Source organism: Eleutherodactylus coqui, chromosome 7 (genome assembly GCF_035609145.1).
Source record: "Eleutherodactylus coqui strain aEleCoq1 chromosome 7, aEleCoq1.hap1, whole genome shotgun sequence".
Classification (NCBI taxonomy): Eukaryota; Metazoa; Chordata; class Amphibia; order Anura; family Eleutherodactylidae; genus Eleutherodactylus; species Eleutherodactylus coqui.
In genome coordinates, this window is record NC_089843.1 from 221,412,519 (window position 1) to 221,438,559 (window position 26,041).

Consider the following 26,041-nt stretch of genomic DNA (forward strand, 5'->3'; position numbering starts at 1 on the left):
TGTCATTGGATGGCGGCGATCACGTGACCAGAGACAGCGTACCGCGGCCCCCCGTGAAGTCTACAGGCTCTCGGCTACATTTGGTAGCCAGGAGCAGAAAGATTTTAAATTACCCTAGCAACCCGCGGCTTTTGTGCATGCATCCCAAATTTTGGTGACGTGCGAAGAAGCCGGGAAAGGTCCGTGGTTAAATCTGCGGGCCTTGGTTACGTAACTTAATCTCTCCTAACAGTGATCATGTGACCGGGAACCGCATACAGCGGCTCCTGGTGACATCTCCCTGCACTCGCCTACTCATGCTAGCCGGGAGATTTTAAATCTTCTGGGCTCACCGGCCTTCTGCGCATGTGTCCTACATTTTATGTGTGGCGCACAAGATGGCGTCAGGTCCTGGAAGGACCAGAATGCTAAAGGATATTGCAGAGGTGAGTAGTTTCACCTCCCCCTCGTGGATCTGATCTGTTAGGGGAGGTTAAATACAAAGTGAAACAAAGTAACAGTTTCCTCTTCTTGTCTATCATTGGGAGACACAGCTTTGATCTTGGGTATAGCTTCTGCCACTAGGAGGTGACACTAAGCATAAAAAGTGTTAACTCCTCCCACTAACTATACCCCTCCTGCATGAGCAGGCTCCGTTTTTTGCTTAGAAGACATCTGCCTCCTTCAGACACTATCAAGGTCCTCCAGGACTATATGGATGTGGGTCAGGGCAGGCATGACTCTCCCTGTCCTGGTTCTGCATGGCTGTGGGCAACCGGGCAGGCAGGACTCTCCCTGTTCTTCACGCGGAGGGCAGACAGCAAGTGTCTGTCCTCCTCCCAAGAAGAAAAGGAGGCACATCAGTGTGCTGGATTATGGTTTTCTCCAGCAGGTTTCGGGGTATTTTGTAGCTTCCGAATTGTATAGTGTGCACACATCATCGACCAGATCAGACACAAATGCTGGTCTAAAACCGGGAGAGTCTCTACAATGTGTAGAGGCTCAGGCTTTTTATTATAACACATGATAACCGCCCTTTAATGGGCGTGCAACAGATTACATCAGTAACATATAGGATTCTCATTTGTCGGATCATATAGAATCCCCCACCTCTCTGCCCACCCTCTACTAGCCAGGATGTAGCTTGGACTTTGTCCTCTATGCAGGCAACCTTAAGCAGTTTCTGTGTATGTGGCAACCCATTATTTAACTAGCTTCAGGATGGGAGGGGTGGAGAGGGCTAGGAAGACACTCAGTATTGAATGCAGGTATTACATATAATCCTATGACCTTTAACTCTTAGAGGCTGTTTTGCAATTCTATGTACTCAACTAACATTACATCGCACATCCATTGTCTAGCAAATACCATGATTAGATTGTGTGTCTATTAAACTCCACAGAGCTAAAAGTCATTACAACAGCATAATACATTTGGTTTATACAAATCGATAGACATTTTATACTGACTAATCAGCATGTCTATCACATCAGCTCGGACTAAAGTTGATAGTGGCCCGCTGGCCATACTGTCCCCATCCTGGAGCACTGCCATCCTCTTTAAAGGATGGAAAGCAGATGGGGCATCACTGCTGGAGATGAGGGAGCATGCCCAGCATCAGGACAACCGGGAGTAGGTGAGTAGCACAAAGAGACCAGCCAGATTCACGTACTGCGTAATATTGAAGGAACGCCGAATCTTATGGTTCCTGGCTAGTCATGCGGTTGCTTGACATCTTTTTTTAAGAAGCCACCCTGGTGGAGAACCCAGAGAGATGCCTTTTCCAAGGCTAGGTCCAGCGGAAGGCCCCCAGCTGTTGAGGTCCTGCTCCATTGTCGCTGGTGCTGACAACACATCCAGTTCGCCTTGACTACGTGTCTCCCTTCCGAGCAGGAGGTGTTATCTGGCGGAATTCTTGTCATCAAAGGAGGATCGTTACGACTGGTTGCATGTTACCTCACTGCAGGTAGTATCGGGGTCAGCGTCAATTAAGTTCTCGGTTTACAATAGCGGCTTGTCCCATTGGACGCACCTGTCACAGGTGAGCTCGGTCTTACTGCACAAGATTACCTCTCTCAAGTGGTTTTCGTTAGTCAACTTGGCTCTGAGCTGGCCCCCTTGTCAGCCCAAGTTGTGTCCTTGGTTTTCCGAGGTGGGCTCCTCGTACTGACTCCTCTCTGCGGCGCGGTCACCATGTCACGGACACATTACTTTCAGGCTGTGTTACGGCACATGATACTTGGACAGCGGGTGCCTTGTTGAGAGCTTTCTCCCGGTGGGTGGCTAGGACCGTTACTCAGACCCCTTCATGCTCCGTGCCTAACTTGGCTGGATGCCTAGGCATCCGTTAACGCTGGTCGCGGAGAAAGAGCTGGTTATGCTCCTTTATGCCTACGGCTTCTTATATCTTCCCGCCTCCTTGGGTTCTGCTCTGGAACGTCCCAAGGTCAGAGCTGTCCCCCAATAATACAGACGAGAAAACAGGATTTTTGGTATAACTTACTGTAAATTCTTTCGTGCCCTGTTCATTGGGGACCCTGCACCCACCCAGTGTGGTATTAGGACTGTAACATAGACTCCTCCTGGTTGGAGTGTCCTCAGTGCGGTCGCACACGGTGATACATGAGTTACATCTATTAAACCTTGTGATTTATTAACTATTGTCATATCCTACTGGCTGCTCCTACTGCTTGCATACAAACAGCTTGCTCATGACTGCAGGAGGGGTATAGCTAGTGGGAGGAGTTAACACTTTTTATGCTTAGTGTCGCCTCCTAGTGGCAGAAGCTATACTCCAGGTCAAAGCTGTGTCCCCCAATGAACAGGACAAGAAAGATTTTATAAGTTATACCAAAAATCCTGTTTTTTTATGTGATTTGCCATTATCCATTGGTTAACTGCGTTTGCATGACCGGGATTGTATATCGTGGCCCCTCCGTGACCGCTCCAGGTTGTCTGCTACCACCGACAGCAGGGGGCTGTCATGTCCACAGCCCCCGTGTCTTTAATCCATAGGGCTGACATGTAAGATAAACTGTAATTTTATTATTTTTTTAAGTGGTAAAACCTCGTATACATAGTCTGTGTCTGTATACACAGCAGCCATCAGGATTGTTGGCAGTGCAATCCTCCAGAATCTAATGGACTCTTAACTGAGAGCAGGTGGAGTGTTTTCCATGTCTTGTGGGTAAGGCTCAGTGTCATGTGGTCTCTGGGGGGTTTTAAACTGGTGACTAGTTACACTATTCTGCAGATGAGCCAGATGCTGTCGGCAGAGCGCTCGGTAGCCTTCTGTTTGACAGGTAATTCACATACTGCAGTTCCTTGTAGGCTCTTCCACGTCACTTTTAAGCAAAAACTGGGTAAAAACTCCATTACACCCCCTTCTTCCTATGAACTCGTATTCACAGATTTAACACTGCCAGGAAAGCATTTTGACGAGCCAGTAACAGGAACATAGATGTCGCTCTTACTGTAAGTTTAGACGTTCTAGATCTTCCACTTATTATGAACTTCATATTACTATCATTGATTTGCAGGGCAAAGAACAGCAGGAAAGGAAGCGTAAGACGCCGGTTGACAAGGAACGAATGAGAGTTAGAGAGCTACAGCTTGCTAAGAAGAAGGAAAAGGAAGAAGCCAAGAAAAAAAAAGACGAGGAGCGAGAGTTAAAGGCCAAAGAGCGGAAGGAGAAAAAGGAGAAGGAAAACCTGGAAAAAGCTGAAAAACTTCGACTAAAAGAAGAAAAGAAAAAAGAGAAGCTTGAAGCTCTGGAGTGAGTACTTGCTGCGCTCGTTAATACTGGCTTCACGGTTTATCTTGTCGCCTTTAGTGTGAACCGCTGACTTGGTATCTCCCGCGTTCACGATCTGTAATCCCATTAATTTGAAGGGTTCCCCTCTGAATAGGCAACCACAATGGTGGACGTCTGGCTGTAACTTGCGTTGTATCTTATAGCAAGTGTTTGTTTTTTCTGCAGACCCATCACAGAGGAAGTAAAGCGTAGCTCTGTAGACGTTGCAATAGGTGGTCCGTGTCAGGCATGATGCCTGTAAGAAGCAGCGCTCTATAGCTGCTCTCTACTCCAGCTGGTAGACGAGGATCCTGAATGAGGGGCCTTCTATTAAGGCCGAAAGCACACGGGCGGGTTAGATTCGGACTGCGTTGGTAATGATGCGGATCTGCAGCGATTTCAAAATTGACATTTTGGAATCTGCGGGACGGACGGCTTCCATTCACTGCAATGGAAGCTGTGCATGCGAGGGCCGCACTATAAAAAAAAAAAAAAAAGTTTTGTTTTCTTTGTTTTTGTTTTTGTCCCCCCCCCCCCCCCCCCCCCCATGAGCGGAAAATTGCAGTTGATTTGTAAACGTGCGTCATCTCTGCTGATGCTCTTGTGCAGGGCAGGCTTCCTAGTTAGTTGCTGAGGCCGTGTTCACAGGTCTGCGCAGATCTTGCATAAAGTCTATCATGACATATAGTAGCATGTGTAGTGCTATTTTGTCAAGGAAAATTCCAAGCAGCATGCCGCAAGCGGGACGGATCGATATCTGCTCTTCTTTCTATTTGGTTCCTAGGACTGAGTGAAACTACGGAAAAGAGGGATGCTGGTACCACAGCTTTACGCCTTCCACACAGGCACTTTTTACAGCGATTACCGCAGCATTGTGAACGCTGCTGTATAGCACTCCCACTGATTTCAGTTTGGCCTCAGACATGTGTTTGATTGCGGCGCCTGGCAGGGCTTTCCAGCCCTGATGTTTTCGAGCACTGTGTGTAAAATGTCCAGATGAAAATGCCGACCTTTTTTTCTTCTTTTTACCTGTTTTTACTAGTTGGAGCAGGAGGTCACACGGCAGAGGTACTACCTGCATGTTGTAGCTCAAACCTTCATGACAGATTCTCCATGAAAGAATCACCACTGAAGGCTGGAAGTGGCTGAGCGGTCGTGTGCGCAATCAACGGCACGTAAACCCTCCACCCTCACCGCAGCTTCCAGTCTCCGTGTTGTTAAAAACCCGTCTTAATCAGATAACTCGCTATAGAATTATAAGAGATGTAACCGAGGGTATAGTGCGTCTTTGTAGCGTGTGCATTCTCACTTTTGGTGCCCCCCCCCCCCCTCCCCAAAATCATGCCATATCCTGAGTACGGGTGTTCTGGCTTTTTTTTATTTTAGCAAGTCTGGCTTCACACAGGTGAACAAATTGTGTGTAATTTGTGCGTTGCAGAAATATGAACCCTCTTCTCTTATATGGGGTCATACACATGAGCAGCTCTTTTTCCCCAAATTGCTTAATGCCCTGTCTTTAGAGCGTGCTCTCGCATCGCATCTGCCATTGTTGTCAATGTGGCCGGCGGCAGCATCGCACCTTATGCCAGATGCACACAACTGAAAACTCCTCTATGTCACCAAAGTCATGCAAGACCGTTTTGTTACAAAGGCGCTTCGCGTCCACGGTAAAGTTGCATGTTGGCAAGGGCAATATCTGCTGTGATTCACGGTGTGATATCGCACTTCCCCGTGTGACATTAGTCTCATCATTTTTAATCAAGTTTGAAAATTACATAAGTAAAACAAAAGTAAAATAAGATAAATTGTAGTTACATTGTATCAGAACATTGTGGTGGTCATCATAGAGTAATGACAGGAATAAAGAACCACAATAAGCGGTTTACTAGATGAGAATCTTTGTATCCCTTGTATGATCATTTCTACATGTTGTTCGTAAAGTAATTTAGAACAGCCGCCTGGCCGGGGACAACTGTTCTGGCTTCTCTAAATGGGATTCTCCACAGGAAGAAAAATGCCCGTGTCTTTAAAAGAAAGTGGAAGAAGGAAGAAAAATTGCATTCGATAATTTTTTTTTTTTCTCCCCTTAACGCCAGAAAAAAAAGCTTGTATTTTAATGCAGTTCTAGAAAAGCATTTTAAGGCTTTCATCAGCAACAAAACAAACTTTAAATCTGCACTAAAAGTGAGGACTTAAGCGCAGCACAAAGCAGTTGGGCCTCTCGGGTTGCTCTTTTCTGGAGCTCCTGCGTGAAGATGGCTACATAGGATTCACAGCAAATCCGCACCAAAATTCACGGCAAATAAAATCCATTGAAGGGGTTAGATCTGCACCCGAAGGCCGGGGTCACGCGGGGTCAAGTCTGCTGTAGTTTCTGCACGTATAATTAATCTGCAGCATTCAAGTAGCAGCAAAGTGGATGAGATGTTCCAAATCTTGTTCACACACTGAAAAATCCAGACATTGTTCACTACGTAATTAAATTACAAAAAAAAAAAAAAAAAGCTTGACAATCGCACAACGCAAAGACCTTCTACTGGCAGCTCTAATTCATGACCTGGAGAGCTGAATACTACTGGGACCTCGCAGGCATCCTGCTGGAATACAACCAATGAGGCGAACCGCTTGGAGCGCCGTCTAACAAGGCTGCCTCATACCAACCGCATGTTGTAACTTGTTTGTTTGGTTCTTTAGCTAGAACATTGGCTAGAATTCAGATAATTGGACTATTTTTATTAAATTCTACGCTTTTGTTGATCATTAGAAAGATAATTTATGGTAGGATTACAACAAAACTGGTGGGATGAGCATCAAACCTCCAAAAAGGCACTTTGCAGTTTTTTCCCACTAGCAATAGATAGTCTGCAGAATGAAAAAGTGGTGAAAAATGCCATATCTAAATCCTATAATGGTCCGGAATAGCGCTCCCCTTATGTAGAAACACATGGCGGCTTATTCTGGTAAGTCACTAGAGGGTGTTGGTACGCATTAAGGCCTCATGCCCACAGCCAGGTCTGATGCCAACTGTGAAATATCGCAGCGGAATCAGACCCGGCGCCCCCAGAGACTCTCTATGATGGGGTGCTCATAGTCTTTGGCTTGGTGTGTTTTTTTTTTTGTTTTTTTTTTGTTTCCATAGTAACGAATGTTACATCACATGAAAGCCTTATGTGTCTAATATGTTTTCACAATGTTGTGTTTGTAGCTTATGGCAACCGTGATCTCGGCACGCGGGAAAACAAAATGGCGGAGCCTAAGGCGATAGTCACAGCAAATGAGAGCAGGGGAGATATAACATTCTTGTTTCTGCAAGGAAAGTCCGGCAAGGATATTCATGGTGACATGTCGCAGACATTGGGGGTCAATGCCCTTCATATTCTACAGTTATGAACTGGGTTGCCACTTCAGCCCCAATGATGAGGAACGTCCTGGACGACCGAGAGAGGTTGTTCCGGAGATCGCCGATGCTGCACACAACCTCATACTGGAGAATCAGCCAATTTCAGCTGCAGGAATAGCCGCCATCATGGGGATTTCTAGTGAACCTGTTTGTGTCATTATCCATGAAGAAGCCACCTGCAAAGTGGGTCTTCAAATGTCTGACAACAGATCAGAAGAGCATGGAGTGAAAACTTCCCGGTCCATTTGTCAGCGTTTCCGGACCGATAGGAACTTCCTGGATCGACCGGTCACTATGAATGAGACCTGGATTTATTTGTATGACCAAGGAGCAGTTAGAGTGGAGGCCCAGTGGTTCTCAGCCACTAAGGTGATGGCGTCTGTGTACAGATATATACAGCCACCACTAGGGGGAGCAGTCAGAGTGGAGGCACAGTGGTCCTCAGCCACTAAGGTGATGGCGTCTGTGTTCTGGGATGAGGAGGGCGTGCTACTAGTGGATGACCTTCAGAATGGTTCCACCATCAATACAAGGTATAGCATTGAACTTTTGCACCAATTGAAGGCAGCTCTGAAGGCCAAAAGGCGCAGCAAGCTGTCCAAAGGAATCTTGTTACTGCAAGACAACGCCTCCGCTCACACTGCACAAGCGACCGCGGCAAAACTGGTGGAGCTAGGCTTCCCGCTGGTTGACCACCTTATTCACCAGATCTAGCTCCCTCCGACTATCATCTGTTTCCAAACCTGAAGAAACACCTCAAGGGGACCAAATGTCCCACCATTTCTGATGCCATGGCTGCTACGGGTGACTGGATTGAGGCACAACCGAAATCCTTCTTTGTGCAAGGCTTACAGAACTTGGAATACCGATGTAAGAAGTGTGTTGGCATCAGTGGGGAGAATGTGGGAGAAATGGAACGTGTCTTCTTCTATCTCGTTTCTTCCTGAGTAAAGCCAAAGACTTATCAGCAGCCCCTCATACTCCCCTCTCTGGATCCACCGCGAGCGTCCCGGGTGGCGCACACAGCTGGGCTGTGATGCGATTTTCTGCGACACTTCCACTGTGCTCACAGCAGAAGTATCGCGGGATCAACGGCTTCCTTTGACTGCAATGGAAGCCGTCCGTGTGATGTGATTTTTATTGATTTTTTTTTTGTTGGTTACACACAAGTAGAACATGCTGCGGTTCTCTCCCACGAGCCAAAAATTGCAGTTAATTTCCGCTTGTGGGCAGGGGAGAATCGTTTAACATGGCTCGTCTATAGGTGGACATTGCTGCGGAATTTGCGTTGGGTGTCTGGCCGCGACTTCTGCTGCGATAATCCGTCCGTGGGCCTTCATTCCACTTTGTTTCCTTCTCTAGATAGGTTTATGCAAGATAAAAATAAATGTTTTATGAATCCACACCAAGATCCGCCACATGTGAATACATGACGTCTTGGAGATGGGAGTGGGAGGCTTGTATGATGGAGGTGGTACAACGCAGAGCATGGATGGTGCTTAGTATCCCAGAGCAGTGTTACCGATTACTGTATGCCTCAGGCTAGTACCTATAGGAGACTTTGGGTCCTTCTCAGGGCCCTCTGTTGGCATGGTAGCTCATTCATATTGCAGGCCTCTGATGGAAGCTCTCTCTTCGTCGGGCTGCTTACATGCTGCAGTTGGTATTAACGGGGCCGCAGCATCTAAGGGGTCAAACCACAAAGATCAGGTTATTTGATACCAGCCATTGTCGCAGGAGGAAGCTGTCAGTCATAGCCGCTACGGATAGCGTGGATACATAAACTGTTCTGCAATCATCCTGTATCTCATGGAGCCTTTGTATAAGGCAATCACTGACTCAATTACATTACGGTGTGTTAAGGGGTTAAACACTTCATACTGCATTACATGAAATGGACAAAATTGCCTTTTTTCTGTCTTGATATTATTCTTCCCTTTTTTGTTTTTTTTTTTCAAGAGCTAAACAAGAAGAAAAACGTAAAAAGGAGGAAGAGAAGCGAATTAAGATAGAAGAAAAGGTAAACCTCTTCAATGATGCGCCGTTTGAATGATAAATGAGCACGGCATACGTTTGTCCATTTGGTATTTGTCGGTCTGCAGAATTTTCTGTGTTCCTCAAAGTCCCTTAGAAATCCTACAGAGATTCGTTTTCTGTGATCTATTCCAGTTGTGAGTGGCTGTAAGGGTGGGACTCGAAGTACCCCATCTCAGTGTGCGGCCTTCTATGCTTGTAGCCACGGCCCCGCTGGCACTATTGCCCCTCTTTTCTCCCTACTCACCCATATACCAGCTCTCATTATTTCTGGCTCGCTGTGTTCTAAATGTGTCAAGTGAGCCTAAATACCGATAATCTATGCGGGGTTAAGTAGGGGAAAAGTGGCGATGTTGTTAGTGGCACTGCGGCTGATGGGACGGGTCCTCCTATTTTATTTTCATCTTTCTATCATGCTACCAACGTGACATTACGGTGAGGGGTCCTGCCGGAGCCAATGGTCTTACAATTAGGGTTGTGAGGACGAGGGGGACATGACTGCTCTCCTGGGAGACACTGATGGTTTAGGCACATTTTTGAGGTTTAACTGTAATATGGCAGCAAATGGTTTAATGTAAAGCATTTTAAAGCATAAAGTGCTTGGAGATGGATCGATATAGAATGGGTTAATATTTAGAAGTATCTCAAAGCAATCGAACTCCTAAAATGGTATAATACTTCAGATGGGCTATACTGGGGCCGGGTCATATGTTTGATATCGTATATAGCATAGCATGGGGAAAATGAGAGAAGCTACTAAATTACTATGTACCCAATGGAGAATAATGAAGCCCATATGTATCCCAATATAATAAATTGGGGTAGACTATAAGGAAAATAGGAGGTCCAACTCGTCCAATGTGAAAATGTATAAAATCTTTGATTTGACATGACTGAGGGCACCGGAGATGCATCGTTGGGTTTAGAGCATTTTTCCTCATGTTGTACTTTTTGGTCTACATCACCCGAAGTTATTTTTTTCCCTATTGGATGAGCTGGACCTCATATTTTCTTTCTTTTTGTATGCTTGTTGCGCCTGGTCAAGCGTGCCCATGCTTTCCTCGTTTGAGCTGGTGTTTTGCTTTTTCCATAGTCCACGTTGAAAAAAAAAAAAAACCTCAGCATGTTCTATTCCTTTTTGTCACAGATGAAAAATCAGACCTGCAGCGCCCCTGACTGTGGTGTGTCCGTGTATATCAGACTGCACATGAACAGGGGTGCGCTGTCCAATGACTTGTGTCTGAGGCTAGTTTCAGACAGGTGAGGGCGATATCTGGCCGTGAATCATGCTACCGCCCTCTCCATTCATGTGAAAGCCTGAGGATGCGAGGCGTTCATGTGTAAACAGCCTCTCATAGCTGCAGGGCTGAAGGGATTCCCCTGTCACAGCTGCAGCAGAGGATCACCGCTCCTCTCATTGCCTTCAGTGAGGCTGGTGCTGCCGGACCCATTCAAGACAATGGGCGATCTAGAGAAGGTTAGGACATGTTGCGGTGTGTTTCCTGCATAGCAGTGCGGAGCCATGCGGGAAAACATTGCTGATCCATAAGACCCCATAAAATTGAATAGGGTTCATATCTGCGCGTCTTGCAATGCACAAATCTCATGTGACCTTCTTGGTAGTGTGAAAGCTGTCTGAGTCTGTGTGCACAGAGCCTAAAAAACAAATAAAATGCATTTTAAGACTATATATATATATATATATATATATATATATATATATATATATATATATATATATATATATATATATATATATATATATATATATATATATATAGTCTTAAAATGCATTTTATTTGTTTTTTAGGCTCTGTGCACATAGTCTTAAAATGCATTTTATTTGTTTTTTAGGCTCTGTGCACATAGTCTTAAAATGCATTTTATTTGTTTTTTAGGCTCTGTGCACACAGACTCAGACAGCTTTCACACTACCAAGAAGGTCACATGAGATTTGTGCATTGGAAGACGCGCAGATATGAACCCTATTCAATTTTATGGGGTCTTATGTCGAATATTAAAAAAAATTATATTATATTATATATATTATATATATATATATATATATATATATATATATATATATATATATATATATATATATATATATATATATATTAATATAATATAATTTTTTTGATATTCGACATCCACTCCAAATTCAAAGTGCCACTCAGAATAATCCCCTAACCAAGCAGATTTAGAACCATTTTCCAAACATTGTTATGTTCATGTAGCGAACATTGGGTCAATCTAGTTAGGAAAAAAAGAGTTGGTTTAAAAAAAATCTTTCTAGAGTGGATCGAGATGCCTTAAAATTAGCAGTTTTGTTTTTTTTCATATTAGACTATTCTAGATTCAAATCTTGATTTTTCTTTTTCTTAAAAAATATTATGTTTGTAATATAGGTGCATACGTTTCTCTCTTTTTGTAAAAAAACAATGGAGGCCCTGCAAACAAGTGTCAGAAATCGGCCACGCTGCCTACAATATTCCCTGGTATTGCTCTTCCATGTAAAATACTCATCTCCCTCTCCCATATGCCATCCACACATCTTTCCATTTACTTTCCCCTGAGGCTGCCCCCCTGCTCCATGCGGCCATGAGAGCCACTGCACCTCCCCCCGCTCCATTTCTCCTCTGTAAATCAGTTATTACTGCCCCCAGCATGTCTGTACTCCTGCGTACCTGCACAAAGCCCTTTAATTCACAATTCCCGATCTGTGGCAACGACCTAGTAGAACAACGGTAATGATGAAGACACAATGACCACAACTGTAGAGAGCCTGTTGATTTTGCTGCACTGCAACAGGAAGATCAGGGAGTGGACCCCTCACACCTGACCGTGTGCTGCAGGAGAGCCTCAAGTGCTCACATGCACTATTCTAGCCTCGCACATGGGGCAATGTTAAAATCGATTTCGCAGTTCTAGTAAAGATCTGAATTGTAGGACATTGGTAAATTGAACTAATCGCCTAGCACTGGTCCACTTACTGGGCAACCCACACCTCCTTGTATTTGTGGCATGTGACCGTTTTGAAGTAGTCCCCAGCCCCCCCCCCCCCTCCTCCTCCTCCTCCTGCTCCACCACGGTAAAAAAAAAGTGATTGCCAGAATAAATTACTCGCTGTCCTCAGTACTTTTATTTACCACTGCATGAATAATCCTGCCCAACACAATTTTTGTAAGAGGTAAGCTGTTATAGTAACTTTAGTGCTGAATTCAAATATGACATCTGTCTTTTTTCTGCCACATAAGATTTTCCAATTATGAGGAATAATGTAATCCAATTGCTGTTGTAACAAGTAATCCAGTCGGCTCGCCATTAACCTGCTTAATAAAAAGAATGGCAAAAGTGATTGCAACTTATTGGCAATCCCTGCTACACACCGCATTCTGACTGAACATTATAAGGGTAGGTTTATGTAACATATAGGGTATGTTTCCACGGGGTGTAAGCACTGCGGATCCTCCACCAGTAAGTTGTAATTAATGAACTGTGTTTTTACAGGTCGTTGGTTAGACTAAATGAGATATAAAATCATAAAGCAAAAATACGTGTTAAGTATCGCTGCATCTGTAAAAGTCCGATCTATTAACGTAATGCATTATTTACCTCCCATGGTGAATGTCATCCAAAAAAAAAAAAAAAATTAAGAACGCCAGAGAAGCGCTTTTTTGGTCATTCTGTTTCCAAGAAAAAAATGCAATGAAAAGGGATCAAAGCGTTGTATGTATTCCAAAATGGTACTAATGCTAGCTACAGGACGTCTGGCAAGAAACGAGTCCTCGCACAACTATGTGGACGGAAAAATAAAGTTATTGCGAGCAGAAGATGGCAGAAAATAATTTTTTTTTCAATTAAATGTCTTTGAAAAAAAAAAATACAAGTACTACAGCAAAAAAAAAAAAACACATAAGTTTGGTATCGTAATTGTGCTGCCCCATAGAATAAAGTTATAATGTAATTTTTGTTGCAGTTTGTGGGCCGTTGAAACAAAACACAATGAAAGATGGTGGAATTTTGTGTTTTTTGTTTTTTCCTCATTTTACTCTTAGATCTTTTAAAAAGTTTTTCAGTCCATTATATGGTACATTAAATAACACCATTGAAAAATACAACTCGTCCCACAAAAAACAACAAGCCCCCATACAGCGACGTAGAAGGAGATACAATTTTTTTTAAACGGTCCCTATGGGGTTAAATAACTTGAAAATTAGACTTGCTGCTCTTCAGTTTTACCTGCAGGTTTTAATTTTACAGAAATGTATCAATTACTTTCTGTTACATAAATGGTTTACAAACTTGTTGCACTGGGTGATTATTGATGAATTTTAAGGCCTCATGTCCACGGGCAAAAGAAGAATTAAAATCCGCAGCGGATTTTAACTCTTCTCCTGCCCACGGATCCGCACCCCATAGGGATGCATTGACCACCCGCGGGTAGATAAATCCCCGCGGATGGTCAATAAAAGGGATTTTTTTAAAAATGGAGCATGAAAAAATCTGGACCATGCTCCATTTTCGTGCGGGTCTCCCGTGGGGTCGGCTCCCGCGGGCTTCTATTGAAGCCTATGGAAGCTGTCCGGATCCGCGGGAGACCTAAAATAGGAATTTAAAAGAATTTACTCATCCGGAGCGGGCCGGGAAGGTCTTCTCTTCCTCACGGCCGGATCTTTCTTGCTTCGGCTCGGCGGATGTGCCCGGCGCATGCGCGCGGCACCGCCGGCGTGACGAGTTCATCCGCCGGCCGAAAAAGAAGATCCGGCCGTGAGGAAGAGAAGACTTTCCCCGCCCGCTCCGGATGGGTAAATTCTTTTAAATTCCTATTTTCAGCGCTCATGTCCGCGGGGCAGGAGGGACCCGCTGCAGATTCTCCATGTAGAATCCGTAGCGGGCCTGATTTTTCCCGTGGACATGAGGCCTAAGCCTTTTCTGTCCCCTTTTTTTCTTCACATGAGCCGTGGGGGCTTCTGCAGCGTCACCAGTTGGAGGGTGACTTCCCTGCGTCCATATCTGAACTAACCTTCCTTATACCGTGGCTAGGAATATAAAAAACAGGCTACATTCACACTGTTGTATATCAGTATGAACTTGGGAAGACTGATGGTCTTAGAAGTGCACTGAAGCATTGTGCAGTACTTGGGGGTCTTTATTGGTGAGCCTAAAGGGGTTTGCCAAGCTATAAAGCTATCCACAGGGGTATAACTATGATCGGTGCCCCCACAGATTCAGAGGACGGGCGTCCCGAAGGTTCCCACGTGAATGGAGCTGAGGTCACCACCTCTCCAGTCATTCCAGTGGGAGCTCCAGAGAGGAACGAGCGTTTGTACTCCATTTCAGATGCTGCTATTGCTATGAATGGAGTGACGGCATGCGTGCACGACCTCTGCTCCATTCATGCAGGGACCTTTGGGACTTCCTTCTTTAGGATCGTGGCGGCTCCGGTGGTCTGACCTCCGTGGATCATAAAGTTTTTGTATTCTGTAGATATGGGATAGCTTTATAAACTTGGCAAAAAAACCCTTTTAATATAAAATCCTTATGGGGGTAATCTTGTAAAGACCAGCCCTGTCCTAAGTCATACGGATGTTGCAGGGGGTCCCTGTATGCATTATATCAACTCTATTCATGGTTATATTATACTGTGGTTATAAACTTAATCATGAAAACCTCCCCTTTCTTTTTCTTTTTTTTTTTTTTTAGCGCGTGAAAGCTGAGAAAGCGGAGATTACTAGATTTCTACAGAAATCCAAAACGTCTCAAATTCCAAAGGTAAGATGCTGAAAATCAATATGCAAATGTTTGTCCTGATCGGGTGAGCCACACAAGCGGAGTTCTGGTAGTTGTGCGCAAGCGAGGCCAGTATTTCCATTATAGGTTCTGACCAATAAGGGCCTGTCGGAGCAGCACCAGACTTGTTCTCCCCAGCTCACACACGGGCGAGCTGTTTTCAGTGGAAGGCTTGTGCGTGTGGCAGCTCACCACCCCGACAACCTCCTTCCCCTCTGTAGCCTCTTTGTAATACAGTTTTAACCATGTAAGTTGTGGTATTTGATGTTGACTCTTCGTAATATAGTTTTCTTTAGGAACCCCTCTGAGTACATATTTCTGGTATATCTCCTTTCACAAACTAAAACGGTGTGATATAGCTTTGTATCTAGCAAATACACTGCTTGTCAGAAAGAAACCCCTCCCCTAATAGGAATTGTAACAATGGAAGGAAACTTTCTCTGTGATTGTAACGTTGATATAAGTGATTACATATCAGAGCAAAAGGATTATTTATTATGGAGAACCGACCCCTTGTAGGGAGGCTCTAGTATCCTGTTGTACCGCCTCTAGCTTGGATACAAGATGTGATACTGGGGGTATGGAGGCTCTAGTACCCTGTTGTACCACCTCTAGCTTGGATACAAGATGTGATACTGGGGGTATGGAGGCTCTAGTACACTGTTGTACTGCCTCTAGCTTAGATACAAGATGTGATACGGGTGGGCATGGAAGCTCTAGTACCCTGTTGTACCGCCTCTAGCTTGGATACAAGATGTGATACGGGCGGGCATGGAGGCTCTAGTACCCTGTTGTACCACCTCTAGCTTGGATACAAGATGTGATACGGGTGGGCATGGAGGCTCTAGTACCCTGTTGTACCGCCTCTAGCTTGGATACAAGATGTGATACGGGCAGGCATGGAGCCTCTAGTGCCCTTTTGGGCCACCTCTAGCTTGGATACAAGATCTGATACCGGTGAGCATGGAGGCTCCAGTATCTTGCTGTACTCCCCCCTAGCTTGGATACAAGATGTAATCTGAACGGGTATGGGGGCTCTAGTACCTTTTTGGGCTGCCTTTAGCTTGGATACAAGATGTGATACGGTGGCATGCAGGCTCTAGTATCCTGTTTACAGCCTCTAGCTTGGATACAAGATGTGATTATGGACTGGCATGGAGGCTCTAGTACCCTGTTGTACCGCCTCTAGCTTGGATACAAGATGTGATTATGGACAGGCATGGAGGCTCTAGTACCCTTTTGGGCCACCTCTGGCTTGGATACAAGATGTGATATGGACAGGCATGGAGGCTCTAGTACCCTGTTGTACCGCCTCTAGCTTGGATACAAGATGTGATATGGATGGGCATGTTGGCTCTAGTATCCCGTTTACAGACTCTAGCTTGGATACAAGATGTGATATGGACGGGCATGGAGGCTCTAGTACCCTTTTTGGGCCACCTTTAGCTTGGATATAAGATGTGATATGGATGGGCATGGGGGCATACAGGTTCCGTATGGTATCCTGTAGCTCTTTCGAATGATAAAAAGTTACTTTTCATGTGAAAAAAGGGCTATATGGCAGTCAGGGAGTAACAATTACATAGTTTTGTACAGACACAAAATCAGGTCTTTTGTATTCGGAGCAGTGTTAGGCTTTACACTATCTTATGAGTAATCTCTAGAAAGGGCAAATTGAAAGCCAGTAGTTCCGTGTAAACAGGGCCACAAACAGGGTGACAAGCAGTTACTCACTCGGTAATCGCTACTCGCTTTATTTCAGCTCCCCTAAAATGTTGGTATATTAATAGTTGCCTGGTGTGACGTCCCAGTCATTACCATGAAGATAGTCTGTCCTGCTATCTCTCTCAAAATGGGCGAAATGGTCAATAATGGTCGCTGTGTGTAAAACTACATGAGTAAGCATTGAAATGCTAACAACTCGTTTCAGTGACTATTCAAACAAGTCTCCCCGTCTCAAGTCACCCTTAGACGATTTACTAGTAATTATTAAGAAATTATAGTACCAGTGTTTCTGGTGGCGCAATGCACCACACAGCTGTGCTTACATGGTGCATCCATTATGATCCCCTCTCATCACACAGGTCTACTACATCCGTCTTGATTCCACGCATTACATACACAGCTCTGCTACATAGTTATTTTGCTTGGGCGACGAGGGTTTGTAGCGCAGATCTAGAATGACCACGACCGTGAGCATTGTTCCATTCAGTATAGATGTCGGAGGAGGTACCGTTGCCTACCTGTTGCACCCACGAGCGCCGTGGACGACCAGGAGGTGTCCACCGTCCAGCAGGGGGTCGTCTCTCGATTTTCCTAGCAATTACTGTTTTTAGAGCACCATGGGCTGGGACAGCTTCTGACAAGCGTGCAACATGACCAAAAAGTGCGAGTCGTCTCCTTGTTATTGTTGCTGTGATCCGTTATAATCATCATCATCACACAGAGCTCTACTACAACCATCTTGATTCCCACACATCACGCACACAGCACATTACATACAGAGCTCTACTACATCCCTCTTAATTCCCACGCAAGACAAATGCAGATTGGCTCCTCCCACAGCAGTGAAGTCACTACAGGTCCTTCAGCCCACCAGATCTCTGTGGTGGTGGTAGGTTGTTGTCTTATGTCAGGACTGCTAAGTTGTGTCTGGGATAACTTCTTACTTGTATTCTCAGTTTATTTTTGTCTTCCCCTTCCAAGAGCCTTAACTTTGTTCTTCTCTCAGTCAGGCTCTTTGTTTTTATATATGTTGTTGGACCTTTGATGACATCACCGGGGCGGAGCATGAGAAGAGCATGCGCGCACACATTCACTGACAAGTGGTCGTTAGTAGTTTGATAAAAGCGGTACATAAAGGAAGCCCGAGAAACCAGAATTATAAGTGACTGTACCTAATTCCGTGCGGACGACTTCCATTGGAGTCAATGAAAGCCGTCTGACCCCCGGCCCTTCCGAAACCATCATTGCGAAAAGGCCGCAGGATCCGTGGCATAATCTGTACTTCGCATGTGCGACGGCCGGCACATCTGCAGTGCAGAAAAAGACCACTGTGGACAGGTGCACGGGGTTACTGGCAGGGTACCGGGTCTGATTCCACTGCAGGATCCGACCCTTAGGCCTCATGTCCACGGGGAAAATCAGGCCTGCTACGGATTCTCCATGGAGAATTCGCAGCGGGTCCCTCCTGCCCCGCAGACATGATGCTAAATAAATCAGAATATACTTACCCGCAGCGATCCGTGCAGGTCTTTCTTCCGTCGCGGCCGGATCTTCTTTCTTCGGCCCGGCGGATGTGCTCGGCATCGGGCACATCCGCCGGGCCAAAGAAAGAAGTTTCCGGCTGCAAAGGAAGGAAGACCTGCATCGCCTGGAGCAGGTGAGTTTAATTCAGGCGCGGGATTTTTTTCCTGCACGCGGGACCCGCGCCTGCCGGGAAGAATGACCTCCGCAGGTATTTAACTACCTGCGGGTGTCTAATGCATCCCTATGGGGCGCGGATCCGTGTGCAGGAAAAACGCTGCGGATTTTAAATCCGAATTTGCCCGTGGACATGAGGCCTAAGTCTCCTGTAGTAAGGGACTCTTCCAGGGCTGCTGTCTCAGTAGATTTAGCTTATAGTTGTCTGAATTGAGATTGAGAACTACGTGCCTTTCGGTGGTCGCTCCCCGATAGACCTTACTCTGCGATGGTGACATTTGTGGGGGGCAGTCGGCTCTGCTGCGGATTTCACCACCTCATTTAAAGGGGTAAAATATGCAGCATAAATTGATATTTTACAAACAATAACACTTCTTAAAGGGGTTGTCCCGCGATAGCAAGTGGGGTTAAGTACTTCTGTATGGCCATATTAATGCAGTTTGTAATATACATCGTGCATTAAATATTGGCCATACAGAAGTTATACACTTACCCCCTGCGGTGTTGGCGTCCTCGTCTCCATGGCGCCGACCGAAGCCGCCTTCTGCCTGGATTAGACGCGCTTGCGCAGTCTGCCCTCTTCTGTCCCGCTCCGGCGTGCTCGCGCTGCAGAGGTCTTCTGCGCATGCGCAGAAGACCTGTGCGGCGCGAGCACGCCGGAGCAGCCCCTTCAGAGCAAGCGCGTCTAATCCAGGGAGAAGGCGGCTTTGGTCGGCGCCATGGAGACGGGGACGCTAGCAACGGAACAGGTAAGTGAATAACTTCTGTATGGCTCATATTTAATGCACGATGTATATTACAAAGTGCATTAATATAGCCATACAGAAGTGCTTTACCCCACTTGCTATCACGGGACAACCCCTTTAAATCCCAACCACATTGCTTGTACTATAAAATGCTGTGAACTTTCTGAACGTGCTATGCCCTAAGGCCTCCTGCACACGGGCGATTTGCATTGCGAAATCCGGAGCAGAATTCCACCGCCGGATTTGGCAGCAAATCTAGCCCACAGCATGCTATGGCAAAATGCGATTTTCCTGCCCACGAGCAGAAATCAATTGCAATTTTCCACTTGTGGAAAAAAAATTGCAGCATCCTGCGATTTGCCGCGGGCTACGCACGGCCAGCTTTCATTAAAGTCAATAGAGGCTGTCTGCTGCGGCCAATCCACAGGAGCCTGCTTCATCGCTATGGTGACGGCGCGGCATCCTCAACAGCGCATGCTCCAGCCAGCACATTCGCAGCAGAGGAGGCCATATCACCATAGTGACGGCGTGGCATCCTCTGTACTGCGCATGTGCCGCCCATGAGTTTCCGCCCACAGAATGTGGGTACTGTTAGACCAGTGTCTCTCAACTGCAGTTCTCAGCCCCCCAACCCCAACAGACCATGTTTTAAGGATTTCCTCAGTGTTGCACAGGTGATGTAATTCAGTGTCTCAGACATTGTCACAGGTGTTCCTACTGTAGGATATCCTAAAAACATGACCTGTTGGGGGCGCTAAGGACTGGAGTTAAGAAACCCTGCAGTAGACAACACTGTTCTGCCTTCTCTCCATAGAAGCCTTCATCTCCTACTATAAGGACAGCCTGCTGGCTTACTGCACTGCTACCAGCTGTTTGCTTTTCATTGTTTTATTCTCTTTTAGACATTTGCCCAGCCGTGTGGGAAGTTTGCACCATTTGAAATAAAGAAGAACATGACGGTGGCTCCTTTGTGTCGAGTTGAATTTGAACAGGAAAGTTTAGAGCAGTTGGATAAACTTCTGGAAGAGCAAGACTCTGAATCTTCATTTTTGTCGGAAATAAAAGTCAGGAAACCACGAAGAATGGGCCGAACTATGATGCCTCAACTGCCCAGTGTACCCAGGTGAGAGACGCTTTTCAGCAGGCAAATTTACTTCCCCACTTTTTTTTATGGGAACCTGTCATGTTGAACATGCAGGCCAGTCTGCAGGCAGCTTGTTGTGTAGAGCACGAAGAGCGGAGTCAATTGCTTTATAGTAGGGGTGCTCAACTAGCGGACTGCAGTTCAATTCTTCACAAACCTTTAGGCCCCATGCCCACAGCCGTGTCGGACTCCACCAGCGGAATATCGCAGCAGAGTCCAACATGCCCCCCCCCCCCCCCCCAAGACCCCATACTCTCCTCTCTGGATCCACCATGTGAGTCCTGTCTGGCGAGCTGGTGCGCATGCGCAGTGCGGCGCATGACGTGCTGGTGGTGGGTGGTGACATGTAATTATGCAATACTTCCGCTGTGCTCACAGTGGAAGTATCGCATGACGGATGGCTTCCATTGATGACAATCGAAGCCGGCTGCGCGGTTTTCTGTGGCAATTAGAACATGCTGCGGTTTCTTTCATGCTGGGGAATTAATCAGCGTGAATATTGAAAGTAAACGTTCAATAGAACCCAATAGCTGAGGGACAACACGGCACAAATCCGTCCGGGCATTAGCCCTTAGGGTAGGTTTCAAATAAATCCAAATTGAACGGGAATAGCTGCTAAAGATCTGCAACAAACAGCGACATGTAAACCTGCCCTGGATGGGATTCTGACACTGCGGCCGTGTTGTCATGAGGGGCCCCATAAAATAGTCATTGCCACCTTCTCTTATTTGGGGCCGCAGGAAGCCCATCCATATGGTCCTTCTACACTGGGTGAGATCATGGAGCCCGCTGTAAGGAACACTCAGAGGCGCTTCTAACTTTTCTTTTGCAACCACCTGTGGTTTTACTGTTTCTTCAATACGAGCGCCTGTGAGCAAAGACTCGCCTGGCATCGAGGAACGCCTCGTTTTATTATTTTTGTTTGTTTCTTTGCGGAGTACTCCATTTTACTCATGGGATCTCTTGAATATGCATTTCTATTAACCTTATGCTGCTCATTATTGTAGAGTTGTATAAAGGTGGTCGAGTGTATAAATGTCATGCTCTGACTGGGTCACTGTGTTACTAGTGGGGTACTACAGGGGGCAGTATTAAGCACTCTTCTCTTTAACCCCTTAAGAGCCAGGATGTTTTGATCCAAAGGGGCCAGACACTTTTCTGGGATTTTACCCATGTGGTGGTTTTACTGCACCACTATTTTATTTTCTCTTCCTTCAGCTACCAAAATTATTTATGCTGCATTTTTTTTTCTGTGACATAGAGCGCTGTTTTTGTACTTTTTTTATATCTTTGTTTTCAATTCCTTTATTTTACGTAACTATACTATGGGAACGGCTTCCTCCATTTTTGTTTCAGACATTTTGATATATTATTTGTATAGTTTGGGATTACAGGGCGCATACAGTGACGGGTTTGGTTGATGTTGTCATTTTCTTTCTTATGTGTATTTTTATTTTCTGTTTTTTTTTTTGTTTTTTTTTATTCTTGTAACTTTTTTTTCCCTACCATTTTTGCCCCCCACGACACCATAAGATCTCTGGGGGTCATTCACATTGTTTTTTTAATTTATTTATTTTTTGTTAATTTGACAGTTACAGGGAAAACATCCCCTTGTAGTGACAGTGGTCTCTGCAGCTCTAACAAGGAAACACCCAGCAGTCACATGATCACCGGGTCACATAGTAAAAAACGCTTTCACTTTTTAGCACATGGCACTCATTGAGTGCTATATACCTGAGAAATGAGAAGGCAGAAGTGGTTAAACTCTTCTGCCTTCTCCTCTGGATCCTCAGCTGTGCCTGACGGCTGACAACCCGACCTGCTTGACTGTGGGAGCAGAGCCTTTAATTCCGTGCCATATTTTTGCTTTCAGCGTGGATTAAAGCCCAGGACCAAACGCCATGTGTTTGCTGGACTTGGTCCTTAAGGGTTTTAATTATTGACCACATGGATGGACTTTGCATAGTTTTGTATCTGTAAATATTATTTTACTGTAAAGTAATTAACACGAGGACAGTATGTGGTTTTAAGTGAATCTGGAGAAGTTGGGGCAGAAAAGTGGTAAATGAGGTGATGAATGTAAGGTTCTGCACACGGACATACAGGAATTTTTGGCCAATAATGATGAATATTGGCTTCTACCTCATTGGGGTTTTTTGCCTTCATTTGCATTATTGAAGCTCGCAGCACTTTGGGGTTTTACAAGGTTGTTTGGTATATTTGGCCTCTGCAGTAAGATGGAAACAAATGAACTGTAGCCTTGTAGAATGGATACCAAAGTGGGGCTTCCATTCCTTTCAGTTTCGGGTTCAGTCACACTGCTGCTGTTTGGAGCTGTGCGTTGGTCACACGACTCAGTACTTCTCTACTCAGTGAGCCTCCGAGGCATGTGATGGGTGATATGGTTCATCTGTTGCAGATATCATGGGTGGCACACTGCTATCATTCTTCATTTGGCTCATGCAAGTGGAGCCCATACCCCAGACTACAGAACAATCCCATTTGAATGCTAAAAGGTCATTACGGGACTCAGATGGCAGGGTTTTCTACCGAATTTGTTCAATATACATGTCTAACTCATCCTATTTACTGTGCGATGGATATGTCAAAAATAAGGAAACTCCCACATAAAACTGGCGGATGATCCCATCTTGAGCCAACGTCACTATGGGTTATGGCAGGCGTTTTGGATGTCATTGGTTGAAATCTCGAATGAGGGAATGAGGATGATCTCGGCATGTTCTTGTGATAACGCCATCCATCACGTTGCCTGTACGGAATAAAATCACGGTTTAACCAGATAACAAATAACATTATGCTAACATGAAGCACATTGTTGTTCTGGTGAAATGTGCTACCAATTGGTGTCACCGGCCTCTCCCATTGGAAAAACGGAAGTTGAATCCAAGATGGCAGCATTCAAGATGGCGGTCATGCTGGTGACATGGCCTAATGGGTTTATCTCTTCCTCCACAGCTTGTCTAGAATTGGATCCTCTGTCAAACCGTTTTTACTTTAGTTGGGTGTCCCCTTAATTTTGAGGCACCCTGCCTATATGATCTATGTAGTCTTCATATTGTGATGGCATTAGTGTTTGTCTGCATGTCCAGTAGTCCCTGTCCTTCTGGTAGGGGACTTTAATAACTATCTGCACCCCCCGTGAGCTCTCACCGAGCAGTATCCCAGAGTCAGCAGCACCCACAGCTTTGGTTTTAATAGAGGCGGGATATATGGTGCATTACAAACCGTTGTCATGGTTTTCCTCCTCTTCTTTGTCTGGCATTGATTTAGCCATTGGATCAAATACTTTGTTTTCCCTGTTTTAAAAACCTAGAATACCAAGTGCTCGTGTATCGGACCTGTTGGCGTACAGCCGGGGGGTATTTACCTACATCTGGGCGCCTGAATGCCTACTTTACCTGAAGTAAGGCCTCTGGCACTTTTGGGGTTGGGTGCTGTCCTTGTTCACAGGCCGCTCACCGCCCCATTATAGCTCATGACGCTATGCAGATTGACGAGTTTTCAAGTGAACTGATGGTCCGTGTGAAACCTCATTGCATGTCCTATTCCTGTCCGAACGAGAAATGGGACCTGCTAATTCATGTGCTGGGATAAGTCTGTGTCTAACAACTAGAGATGAGCGAGCGTACTCGGAAAAGCACTACTCGCTCAAGTAATGTGCTTTATCCGAGTATCGCTGTGCTCATCCCTGAAGATTCGGGTGGCGCTGCGGCTGACAGGTGAGTAGCAGGGGAGAGAGGAAGAGAAAGATCTTACCTCCGTTCCTCCCCGCTCTCCCCTGCAGCTCCCCGCTCCGTGCCGGCACCCGAATCTTCAGGGACGAGCACAGCGATACTCGGATAAAGCAAATTACTCGAGCAAGTAGTGCTTTTCCGAGTACGCTCGCTCATCTCTACTAACGTCTTCGCCATGATAGTGGTTCACGAAGAAGAGGTAGTCAGACACTCGCATGACTATTTGTCAGTTAAAAGGTGTTCTTGATAGACGAAAATGGCGAGAGTTCATCTGTAGGGTGACCCAGAGTCGGCAACGACTGGTTCATCATCAGTACATGGACGTGTGCCCCGTGTGCTGTCTGATACGAGGTGCACCAGAGCCTCTTGGGCACAGCCCATACATGGGAAGTGCGCACACATGAGCCTTATCACCCGGCATATGGGACCGCATGAACGCATACGTAAGGGGTATATTCACAGTATACACAAAGCTAAATCTGAAAATGGAGAACTTAGAAGATCCAAAGGTGAGTATGGAAAACAGACAAGCTATATGTATGTGACCCTTCATACAGGAGTATTCTCAGTAGAAGGTAAGTTCAAACCTTGTGCAAAGATCAGCTGTTATCCCTGGCCAAGCAGCCCTTTGTTTTCTTAAGGGAATGGTTTTGGGCCTTCTGCTGACCACAATTTCAGGGCACAAGTGGTTTCTCCTTAACCTCCTCATATCACACAACGCCATTGTATATCTGATACAGAGGAACTAGCTACAGCTCTTCAGTGTTACCTACTATAACCAGCTCTAGTTCTCCAGTTCCCCTGATCTCGCTGCACTAGAACGTCGCATCTCCAATATCGAGGCCTAGATGGCCAGAGGAGGCGGTCTCTGCTCTTGACAGACTCTTGACGCTAGAGAAGTTGGTATGTTGGTCCGTTCCCAATTAAAAGGTGTCTAGATCAGATGGGTTAACTGGAGATTTTTACTGGCACATTGTCTGGAAATTTCTCGGGGATCATTGGAGAGAGTAATCAATTGCCTGACCCTGTGAGGGAGGCAGTAATGGTGTTGCCTAAGCCTTGGAAGCCTCAAAAACGCCTGGAATCATGTAGGCTGATGTGGCTAAAGACCTTTTTACACACCAATTATTGCTCAAAAGCCATTTTTTGAGCGATAATCGTGTGTAAATGTGCCCATCTTTCACTTTTCTGCCAAACGATTTTCAGCTTGGCATGAAATCCATCATTTGGCAGAAGAGCTGATAAGACGAACCGCATGCTGTGTTCTGCCCGGGGAGCGCTGATTACATTGTGTCAGCTGTCAGCCCTGTGGCAGAACAAAGCGTATGTATTCAGAGAGAAGACCACACGCTGTTCTCTGAATATAGCTCCGGGCGGTTCACGCGCTACTAATTGGTACTAATGAGTAGTTTATGCAAAATGATCGCTCAAAAGCCATCTTTTGAGCGATCATTGTGTGTAAAAGGCCCTTAACCCTGATGGATGTCAAAGTACTATCATTAAAGAGCTTGGCATATGGTTGGGTCTATTAATAAACTGTGACAAACATGTCATCCTCCCTACTGCCTCCTTGATGTTCACTGTCATACCCAATTTGGGTTGTAAAAGTTTTTTGAAATATTTGTGAATACAAGTCTCGGTGAAACTCAGAAGACTTGGATCTCAACCTACCTGTGATGAATAAAATCACAAAAAATGAATGCATGTCTTCTCACTGTCTACATTGGGTAAAAGTAATCTCCTTGAAGTATGGAAACCTTTTGTGCAGGAAAAACCAATACACGTGGTACAAAGTCTTTGCAAAGTAAGAACTTTTTTTTTTTCCTTTTGCGTTTTCCTTCTCATGCATTTATAAAGCCTAATACTTTGTCTGTAGGCTCTGCTATATTTGAGTTCCTGGCTTTAAGAAGGTGGGGTGGAAGGGTGGGGGTCTTTCCAGCACCGATCAGAGGGTTTGTCTCATGAATGCTGTTA

General features: G+C 45.5%; 1 protein-coding gene across 1 annotated transcript in view; it reads left to right on the plus strand.

Moving 5' to 3' along the window:
- CHAF1A (chromatin assembly factor 1 subunit A) overlaps positions 1 to 26,041 on the plus strand; it is a 65,629-nt gene that overhangs the window by 19,782 nt on the left and 19,806 nt on the right. The window contains exons 4-7 of the mRNA XM_066574456.1: positions 3,519 to 3,754; positions 9,132 to 9,192; positions 14,913 to 14,981; positions 20,071 to 20,291. Of these exons, the coding sequence (XP_066430553.1) occupies positions 3,519 to 3,754; positions 9,132 to 9,192; positions 14,913 to 14,981; positions 20,071 to 20,291 (587 nt within the window). The remainder of the gene's footprint in view (positions 1 to 3,518; positions 3,755 to 9,131; positions 9,193 to 14,912; positions 14,982 to 20,070; positions 20,292 to 26,041) is intronic.